The 11,037-nt window shown below is 48.3% G+C and overlaps 2 protein-coding genes across 2 annotated transcripts in view; one reads left to right on the top strand and one right to left on the bottom strand.

Moving 5' to 3' along the window:
• Positions 1–204, bottom strand: part of dscaml1 (Down syndrome cell adhesion molecule like 1) — a gene marked incomplete at its 3' end in the record, with an annotated part of 139,247 nt that extends 139,043 nt beyond the window's left edge. The window contains exon 1 of the mRNA XM_083636914.1: positions 87–204. Within this exon, the coding sequence (XP_083493040.1) occupies positions 87–189 (103 nt within the window). The 5' untranslated portion in view covers positions 190–204. The remainder of the gene's footprint in view (positions 1–86) is intronic.
• slc1a5 (solute carrier family 1 member 5) overlaps positions 1–9,922 on the top strand; it is a 402,415-nt gene extending 392,493 nt beyond the window's left edge. Inside the window, exon 9 of the transcript XR_014552703.1 lies at positions 9,910–9,922. The gene's annotated coding sequence lies outside the window, so the exon portion shown is untranslated. The remainder of the gene's footprint in view (positions 1–9,909) is intronic.
• Positions 9,923–11,037: the final 1,115 nt, after the last annotated feature.

Below are 11,037 nucleotides of genomic sequence, written 5' to 3' on the forward strand. Positions count from 1 at the left end.
GGGGTCCCCGACCCCCAAAGGTTGGGAACCACTGTGGCTCCTATAGGTTTGTCTGAGTGTAATGGAGGTTGGCAGGATTTCCCTACCTGGGATGATGGAGACGGTGTCTTTCTCCCAGGACACCACGCTGACGTACTCCTGGACCGCCGAGGGGATGAGGCACTTGAACACGGCAACATTTCCCCGCATCGAGCGCTGGTCGGCCACACGTACTGTGTAGGGCTCCCTGAACACTGCAGTGTGTAGAGAAGAGCTGGAGTTAGTACTGTGTAGGGCTCCCTGAACACTGCAGTGTGGAGAGAAGAGCTGGAGTTAGTACTGTGTAGGGCTCCCTGAACACTGCAGTGTGGAGAGAAGAGCTGGAGTTAGTACTGTGTAGGGCTCCCTGAACACTGCAGTGTGGAGAGAAGAGCTGGAGTTAGTACTGTGTAGGGCTCCCTGAACACTGCAGTGTGGAGAGAAGAGCTGGAGTTAGTACTGTGTAGGGCTCCCTGAACACTGCAGTGTGGAGAGAAGAGCTGGAGTTAGTACTGTGTAGGGCTCCCTGAACACTGCAATGTGGGAGAGAAGAGCTGGAGTTAGCCAAGGTCAGGGACAACCGCCCAAAAACGGATAATCTGACAATAGCATTGGAGGTCTCTGAACTTCTCTAGAGAATACAGATTACAATGCATATTCAGAGTTTTGTTGACATAATATACCATATCTGACCAAATATGGATTCAATATATATCTTTAGCAAATTAGATATATAACATAGACATCTTAATGCCTAACGTTTGTTGTATTGTTTATTTAGTACCCGGATTCTAGAGTGTGACAAAGTGTTCCCATTCCGGAGTTCAGATGTTCTCCAGATATAACGTTTGAAACATTAGGAAACATCTATGCAAAGATATCTACTGACTGTTGGATGGTGGTTGGTAGGGCTGGGTATCGGTACTCCATACCTTCAAGGAATTATCAACCGAAATAACTCAGGCAGCACAAAGTAGTATTGAAACTTCTCCAGTCAAACTATAGAGGGTATGCATGTGATGTCACAGAGGCAGAAGTCACTGTGGGGTCACGCCCACTGAGTCACAGCAAGAGTCAGACTGAGCTTGAATGCAGTAATCAGCCTAGATAACTGACACCTGCTGCTCAGGGAGGAACTTGACACTCATTTTGACACTCATTCCCGATTGAGGGGGCGTGTTCCAGTGGGTGTGCATACCCTCTAGACCTGGCTGCATTCGATCCTTTTTGTACACAGATCTAGAAAACAAACACCTATTTGTATGGTTTTGCTCTGATCCAATCACCATAAGCGTTCTTCGACTGAATGTGACGTGTGATTGGCCCACTACCTCAGCAGCTACACCCGTACCAACTACGGAGTTGGTAGTTCAGCGTGCCGAGATGCCAATACTTTTTTTTTTACAAAGCATTGTGTTTGCAAGCATACGCTCAAACGATTCAACATAAGCAAGGAGAGTGACCTGTAACATCATAGAGAGCCAAAGTGGAACGTCACTTCCTGCTTCAGCACTGTACCAGAGATTTCCATCCACCATTTATTTTCACATAGACATTTCGTAAAATGCTTATAAAAACATCAAAAGAGATTCCAAGGCACTCTTCTTTATTAAAATGCTTTAATATAAGGCTAGTTCTTGATTGAACAGAATTTAAAACAGCCAACATGATTCGGCCATATGGCCTTCTTCAGGGCTAGTTGCAAACAGGAACAAGTCAGTATAGGAGGCCTTATATAGGCTACTCCTACTACTACTAGTGCCTTGGAATCTCTTTTGATGAACTCTATGCTGTCCCCAACATCCAAAGAGCACCTTCTGTAAGCATTTTTTCACTATAAGGAAGGCCGAAGCCCTCCTTTCCTTTCATATATCATGCTTATAAAAACAGTTCTGCTTGTTCAAACCAAACGGTACAGATATATTTAGGAACAGGAGAGATCCCATAACATTTCACTCAGACCAAAAAGAAAAGCGGGTTTAAAGAAAATCTTTTAACAATGTTTTTTGGGTTTTTTTGGACCGAGTGAAATGTTCTATGGTCTCTCCCGATTCTAAATAAAGCTGAACCATTTGGTTTGACCAAGTAAAACAATTTGTATAAGCATTTTATGAAATGTCTATGGGAAAATAAATTGCGGAAGAAAATCTCTGGTACAGTGCTGAAGCAAGAAGTGACGTTCACTTTGCCTCTCTCTATACAGTACAAGGTAGATTTATTCATTTATTTATAAATAAATAAATCTGCCAATATTAATAAGACACGCAGATCAGTCTTCCGCACTACACATCATGGTATCATGGTGCTAGCAGAGACATCTTGCTGCCCTGTTTAACCCATAGAAAAAGCAGAGGCAGGTCTAGTAAACAAACTAATCTGGCGTCCCGTTCAACCACATCAGATCACCGTTTTCTCTCTTTATAGTCCTAATTTGGACGACTGGATGATTGTGAGGAGGACTGACTCGCAGCTGCGCTGAAGGGGATGCAGAGTGATTGGCCTTTGCCCTTTTAAAGAAGCATCCCACAGATGCTCTGAGACAGCGAGGAGCGGAGGGGGGGCTGGCGGCCGATGGAACTGTCACATCCAGGCGCCGGGTGTCAGAAACACACAGCCTGCACATGGCATGCAGAGCACCAGGGCTGTGAAAGTGTGCCAGTGCCCAGGGAGGGGGCGGGGCTGACGAACACCGGCTTAATGATGAAAACACTAGCCTGTAGCTAACCAAATTATCTCTCCAGTTAACTCTGTCACATTTACATTAGTGGGAAATGTGAAATGCTGAATCATGAGCATACATTTTCATTAAAGAAATTAAGTCAAATGAAATTAAATTAATGGGTTTTCTTTTTCTTTTCTTTTTTTTGTTTGGTAGTCCAAGGGCACGCTAGCTCGACTGAATGAGAACCGAATTGTACTTTCAGTGGGCTAATCGTCACATGCTTACTTCCTGATCGGATTTGTAAAACAGCCGCTTTGCCAACTTTTCTTTTCCGTAAGCGTAACACGAGACTAAAGTGAGGATATGTGACATGAGTAAGAGAGAGGGGAAACGTCATTACAGAAATCTAATGTGGTCCCAGAAAGGCTGAGAGGCTGGTGAGGGGGGTCTTTCTGCCACGACCATCTAACACAATCTATCACAGTTATTCAGCCAGGCTTCCCTTAGAAATGAGGACAGTAATGGCTTAACAATGTAAAACACACACACACACACACACACACACACACACACACAACACACACGGTGTGGCCCCGCCCTCCCGCGTGTCCCCTCTCTCCCCCAGCTCTCCAGTGATATAATTAACGCCTAGCCTGAAGGCCAGTTTCCTCGGTCATTAATAATGCTTTATGCCAGCCGCCACTGTCACTGGAACCCAGCGGAACCAAAGCCAATGTCCTTGTCCAAATGGTGGGGAGTCTTTCACCTTAAAGTCCTGGCTTTAATCTCCAAAGTCTTTTCCTGATTCTGTCCATTGCGTCCACGCTGTTCTACTTTTCCATAATTGGTTGAACCTTAGACCCCCCGTCTTTCTTCTCTGCTGGTTTGTGAAGGAGCTCAGACTAAGAGCATGAGCGGGACTATTGAGGCGAGACTGTTGAAAATTTAACCTTGCAACACTTATTATGACAAAGCCCAAAAACATGAATGAGGTTTAGAACTTCAGATGTGGGGGGGCCTCTGGTTTCGCTAAACCCGCCGGTCGATGGTCGTGATGCAAATGCAAACGGTCGTCGCAGTAAGATGAGCCCTGGACAGCGGCTCCATGACTTCTCACTCTGCTCACCCGACACACACAGAGACGGCTAATGTAAGGTGAAGCCTCATTTGTAAACAGATCGAAGCTAAAGGACAAATAATTCCAATCAGGGTCTTCATTTCAAATTCTTCATCTAAACAGCCCTGTGCTTTCCCATTGATGCAGACTACCTGCAGATCAATAGCCAGGATCGATTGAGTAGCCTCGGCTGTTGTGGCCCCGGCCAATTCTCTCAATCATTTATTTACTCTCTGATTGACCCTGCTGCCACTCGTCAGTGGCGGGGGAGAATCCCCAAAGCCCGTTCAGCCTCTCTCAGAGAGTGTTTCAAATCTGCTCGACAGCATAATGTGGATGCTGCTTGGTGCAGTGTGCGACACGCCCCACTTGTCAATTCCACATGCCTGCTCCTCGCGGTGGAGGTTCAAATCCAGTCAAGGTCACCTCAGGTTTGTACTTCCTGTGTGCTTTGAGGCCAGCCTTGTCCTCCTGCTCTCTAGAATACTGCTTGTGACTAATAAAGTGTTGATGAACCCCCCCCCCCCCCCCCTCACCGTTCAAAACAGTCATCTAAGCCCTGCGTCGTGACCCGCCCTTGTACACAGCTCGAATAAGGGCTAACTGTTGTGATAGCATTGTTATTTAACACACGTACCTATTCCGAGATATGAAAGACACACACAGAGAGAGAGAGAGAGGGAAAAAAAAACATTACATATTCATTCTCTTAAGCCTTGTGAGAGGATGCAAAATGGTAGGCCAACTGATTTGTGTGTAAATTGCACTCCCCCTCATCGCATGCGCAGCACAATCATTAGGATGTTACTGATGCCTGACTATATGCAGGCTGGTTGCCTAGGAACGAGCTAAAACATGGGTCTGGTGCGCGAGGCGCACTGGGAGGCAAGTCCTGTATCACTGTCGCTTCAATAATTAACTACGCTGAAACCAAATACTGCATTTACTTATTCATAAAGCGAGCAGCAAAAACACCAAGAAGGGGAAAGATAGAGAAGGATAAAAAAAATAATGAAATAAAAGGAGAAATGAATGGATGGACAATGGGATAGTCGTAGATCAGCTGTCCTTGTGTATCAGGTTCACAAGGAACCTTCCTTATTGTTCTAGGTGAAGTCAGACAGAGGAGATGAGGAGGGCAGATGGGGGGGAAAGAGAGCACCTGCTGTCTTGGCTCAGGCCAGCGTGTGTTTTCGTTGGGACAAAGAGAAGATGAGGTGGACTCATTGAACAGGTGTCCACGGTTCACTTATCAAGTTTACGTAAGAAGGTGGCACATACGCATAACAAGAAACTCTGGGTAAGAGCGCTCGCGTAGTGCGGCGGTAGATTCCCTGCCTACAAACACGGGAGTCGCAGGTTCGCGCCCCGCCCCGTATTGCCTCGGGCTTGGTCAGGCGTCCACACAGGCACAATTTGGCTGTGACTACGGATGGGAAGTCGGATTAAAGTGTAATTTATGGTCAGCTCCCCAAAAATGTGACTCCACGCCAGGTCTGACGTGAACAGGACGAGAGCTGTGATTGGCCCTTGCCTTGGGCCGCTGGCTCCAGCTTCCGAGTCTGGTGTGTTCCCAGCTGGGAAGAGGATGCCCTTAAATGTTAATTCTTTGCAAATAAGGATGCAAATGTTACAAAACAATGTGAATATCTTTGTTTAATGTAGATGAAAGGACTGTGTAATGACAGTAGCTCTTTTCAGTATTTCAGAAAAACATTGCTATTCACACCCCATTTTCCCCTGACACCCTGCCTTTAGGAGATTCTAAAATCCGAAATGCAGGGTGGGAGGGGAAACTCCGCATGTGCGCACTGATGTTCGAGTATGTACGTCCAGCTGCCGCCGACAACGTCCCAACTCGAGGCTCACATTGAAGTATGTTTCAGCCGGTGTCCTTGTCCTTGTCGCTGCACTAGCGCCTCCTCTGGTCAACCTGTTGTGGACGTGGAGGGGGAGGCGAACTGGGGGAATACCGTGTTCCTCCCATGCGCTACGTCCTGCCAGTGGCTTGTTAGCTAAATCTCTGGGTACGTTGAGCCGATGTGTCCGACGTACAGCCAATCATAATGTGTGACGTTGTGTCATCTAGTACGTGCACAATCCCGAACCCACGATCATCCCAGCCCTGCTACAGGAAAAGCTCTCCCAACTGGGCGTGCCCGACTCCATCTGCAGATGGACCACAGACTTCCTGAATGACAGGAAGCAGCACGTGAGACTTGCTCTCACCAAGAAGGCACAGCAGAGGATGCACTTCATGCAGCAGCTGAAGAAATTCAAAGTGCCAAAGGCAACGATGGTGCACTTCTACACCTCCATCTTTGAGTTTATCCTCACCTCCTCGTCACCACCTGGTACGCTGCTGCCACTCTCAAGGACATCAGCAGACTGCAGCGCATCACCCGCTGTGCTGAGAAGGTGATCGGATGCAACCTGCCATGGCTTCAGGATGCTGAAGCGTCAAAGAAGGCCAGAAACGGGTCCCAGATCGTCGAGAATCTTCCAAGTGAGTTGGCACTCAGGAACATGAGTCTTTCCATCTGTATAACATAGATCATGTCCATCCGCCACGCCTGAAAAGAAGGCGAAGTGGAGGACTTCCATTCCTGCAGAATGAGTCTTTTGGCGACAGTTGTCCCCTGTGTCAGAGATTGTTGCACAGCTGTAGGAAAGTTCAGAGAGGACTCCGAGGAACCAAAGATAGGGAACTCTGCCTCCAGCTGCAGGGTTATTTTGTAGGCCTTAGAGTACCAATCAAATATTTTGGCCCAGAATCCCGTTAGTGAGGGGCAGAACCAGAAGGCATGAGATAGTGTGCCCTCTGACACCTGTCACACAGTGGTAAGACAGAAGGAAAGATCCTGTGTAATTTATGCTTGGAGTAGTGAAGACGGTGAGTGACTTTAAATTGGATCAGCTGGTGTCTGCTATTCACTGAGCAGAGTTGCACCACAGACAGACTCCTTTCCCATATAATGTCAGATAAATCAATACGAAGTTCCTCCTGCCATGCTTCTCTAATCCTATCAGTGGAGGCCGTGCTGCAGTTGTCAAACAGACATACAAATCTAGAGATAAAATGCTAGGTCATAGTGACCTTAACCTTTGTCCACCACAATCTGAGTAGTTCATCCTTGAGTCCAAGTCGACGTTTGAGCCAAATTGGAAGAAATTCCGTCAAGGCGTTCATGAGATAGAGCTTGGAAATGGGGTTCGTGATGTCACAGTGACCTTGAACTTTTACCTTTAACCACCAAAATCTAATCAGTTCATCCTTGAGTCCAGGTGGACGCTTGAGGAAGATTTGATGAAGTTCCGTCAAGGCATTCCTGAGATATCGCGTTAATGAGCATGAAACGACCGGTCGTGAGGTCACAGTGACCTTGAACTTTGACCACCAAAATCTAATCAGTTCATCCTTGAGTACAAGTGGATGTTTGAGGCAAATTCGAAGAAATTCCATCAAGGCATTCCTGAGATATGACATTAATTAGCTTGAGAATGGCATTCAAGAGGTCACAGTGACCTTGACATTTGACCTTTGATCACCAAAATCTAATCACTTCATCCTTGCGTCCAAGTCGATGTTTCAGCAAAATTGGAAGAAATTCCGTCAAGCCGTTCCTAAGATATCGTGTTACCGAACTGGGGAATGCCGTCCGTGAGGTGACAGTGACCTTGAACTTTGACCTTTGATTACCAAAATCTAATCAGTTCATCCTTGAGTCCAAGTCGACGTTTGAGGCAAATTTGATGAAATTCTGTCAAGGCGTTCCTCAGATATTGCATTAACGAACATCGGACGGACGTACGTACGTACGGACGGACGGACGGACGGACGGAAGGACGGACGTACGGACAGACAACCCGAATCCATAATGCCTACGGCCTGGCTATCGCTGGTGGAGGCATAACAATTATGCTAAACCATAGCTACTGTAGGATATTACATTTGGAAAGGTGCTACAGTATGAGAAACCTGGGTAAAACAATTCAGAAAAACATGATTTATGACAATGAGGGAGGCAAAAACAAAAAACAAAAACATACAGGAAAACAAGCAGGCCACATAGTGATTTTCATAAATGTAGAGCTATCCAGACAGGTGCCAGTGCTATTATTGGACCATAATCAGCATGCATAGGAGAAGGTGAGAAGGGGGGGGGGGGGGGGGGTAGAGAGAGATGTGAAGATGAAGGGAGAGAGGGAGGGGGTGTCACACTGCGAGCTGTCAGCTGTCATCATTCTCCTGCGCCACCTGAGACAGGACGTGCCACACCCTACCGCTCACGCCTCTGTCGCCCATGGCAACTGCAGTGTTGTGTGTGTGTGTGTGTGTGTGCGTGTGTGAGAGAGAGAGACACACACACACACAAACACACACACACACAGAGCATGCAACTGAGCATGTGTGTGTTTGTGTTGTATAGGACTCTGGAGGTAATGAGGTGCACACAGGCACACATGCACGTGAGGCCTGGTTATGGGGCTGTGGAGTTGTGGTTGCCTCAGCATTTAATTGATTAATTGTTGTAATTATTTGGGAGGGAAGGTCATCCCAACACTGAGGCTGGCTGGAAGGTCACTGTCACGCTGGAGGGACCATCCTCCTCTGGGGACTACACAGGCCATATGGGTGTGTTGTGTTGTGTTTGTGTTTGTGTGCGTGCGTGTGTGTGTGTATGTGTGTGTGTGTGTGTGTGTGTGTGTGTGTGTGTGTGTGTGTGTGTGTGTGTTTGTGTTTGTGTGCGTGCGTGTGTGTGTGTGTGCGTGCGTGCGTGTGATGGTTGGCAGCATTTTGGAGAATGATTTTGGTCCTGTGTATGAGGGAGGGAGGGGACTGGTGACTGTCTCTTTATGCTGGATTGGTAAACTCAGTCAAATGTCTTCCTCACGACAGTTATCAACATTTCTTCTACAGAAATGAACTGAAAATCCACTTTCTTCTTCTTCTTCTTTTTTTTTTTTTCAAGATTCGCTTCACATCTTCTGACTCTCCAAAAGCCTTCCTGCCTAACGCGCTGCCAAAGAGCTGGCAACCAAGCACCAAGAGCCAGCTTGATGAAAATGGTTCTGTGTGTGTGTGTGTGTGTGTGTGTGTGTGTGTGTGTGTGTGTGTGTGTGTGTGTGTGTGTGTGTGCGTGCGTGCGTGCGCGTGCGTGCATGCGCGCGCGCGTGTGTGTGTGTGCGACGCGTGCGTGCGTGTGTGTGTGTGCATGTGTGTGCATGCGTGCATGCGTGCGTGTGTGCATATAGTTAGGGGACTTTCCAGTCCATGGACAGATGGAGAGACTGGGTGACAGGAGGCTTGCTGGCATGAGCTAAGCACAGGCTGGTGTGCATGTAAGTGTGTTCGTGTGCACGGTGTGTGTGTGTGTGTGTGTGTGTGTGTGTGTGTGTGTGTGTGTGTGTGTGTGTGTGTGTGTTGCACACTTGTGCGTCAGTATGTGTATATTAAGTCACATGTGTGTGTGTTTTCGATGTGTTTATGTGGGTGTGAGACAGAGTGGTAATACAGTGTGTTCAGCGGCACTCTCCAGCAGTGACCTTGACAGGGAGTGCGTCGGGGGTCAGCACACCTTCTGTCCGTCTGTCTTCTACTGGCTTTTTAATACACGGGGTCAAGACGCAGCGCCTTGAGACACTTCACCCCCACTGAGAGCTGTTGTTGGCTTTACCATGCCAATATGACTGCCGTTTGGGTTAGCGTAGCTACAGATGCTGATGATGATTGTAGCTAGGTATATTGCTGATGTGAGCGTTTCATTGTGCGGGTTCGGATGCCAAAGTAAACTGCCTCCCGGCTGGGCATTCGGAGTAGCTTTTGGAAAGTACCACGTGAATGAAGTACTCGGGGGGGAAGGGCTAGAAGGTGCTGTAAAAGATGTTGGTATGAAGTACTCAGGGGAAGGGCTAGAAGGTGCTGTAAAAGATGTTGGTATGTGCCAAACTCAAACTGCCTGAATAGCTTTGGGGCAATGACTCAAGTTAACCCTCACCTGCTTTGACGTGGATACTGGGGCTTCGGATCTTGCCGGCCTGGTTCTCAGCGGTGCAGAAGTACTCGTTGTCGTGGATGATGCTGTTGTAGGCGGAGGGGGAGAAGGGGTAGAGCTGGAGCGTGCCGTTGGCGTGCACGTGGCGGATGTGGGGCACGTCGTAGATGTCGTCTCCGGCAGCCAGGTACCAGCGCAGGACGGCATGGGGGGCGCCGCCCGCAGGGCAGGGCAGGGACACCCCCACCGAGCTGGAGAAGGTCACCCGCTGCAGGGAGGCGTTCACAAAGTACAGCCGCGTAGAGACAACATCCTCGCTGTTGACTGGTAGAGTGAGAGAGCAAGACAAGAGAGACAGAGGGGGTTAGTTTGTACATGTACGCATTCATATGGACGGACAGACAACAGCATCACAGTAGACAGGTAGGGAGAGAGGGAGGAGGTAGGATAAGACAGACAACAGCATCACAGTAGACATGTAGGGAGAGAGGGAGGAGGTAGGAAAAGACAGATAACAGCCTCACAGTAGACAGGTAGGGAGAGAGGGAGGAGGTACCCTCACAGTAGACATGTAGGGAGAGAGGGAGGAGGTAGGATAAGACAGATAACAGCCTCACAGTAGACAGGTAGGGAGAGAGGGAGGAGGTAGGACAAGACAGACAACAGCCTCACAGTAGACAGGTAGGGAGAGAGGGGGGAGGTAGGACAAGACAGACAACAGCATCACAGTAGACATGTAGGGAGAGAGGGAGGAGGTAGGATAAGACAGACAACAGCATCACAGTAGACATGTAGGGAGAGAGGGAGGAGGTAGGATAAGACAGATAACAGCCTCACAGTAGACAGGTAGGGAGAGAGGGAGGAGGTAGGACAAGACAGACAACAGCCTCACAGTAGACAGGTAGGGAGAGAGGGGGGAGGTAGGACAAGACAGACAACAGCCTCACAGTAGACAGGTAGGGAGAGAGGGAGGAGGTAGGACAAGACAGACAACAGCCTCACAGGAGACAGGTAGGGAGAGAGGGAGGAGGTAGGATAAGACAGATAACAGCCTCACAGTAGACAGGTAGGGAGAGAGGGAGGAGGTAGGACAAGACAGACAACAGCCTCACAGTAGACAGGTAGGGAGAGAGGGGGGAGGTAGGATAAGAGACAACAGCCTCACAGTAGACAGGTAGGGAGAGAGGGAGGAGGTAGGATAGGACAGATAACAGCCTCACAGTAGACAGGTAGGGAGTGTGTGT

The sequence above is a fragment of the Poromitra crassiceps genome (assembly GCF_964638095.1).
Source record: "Poromitra crassiceps genome assembly, chromosome: 5".
NCBI lineage: Eukaryota > Metazoa > Chordata > Actinopteri > Beryciformes > Melamphaidae > Poromitra > Poromitra crassiceps.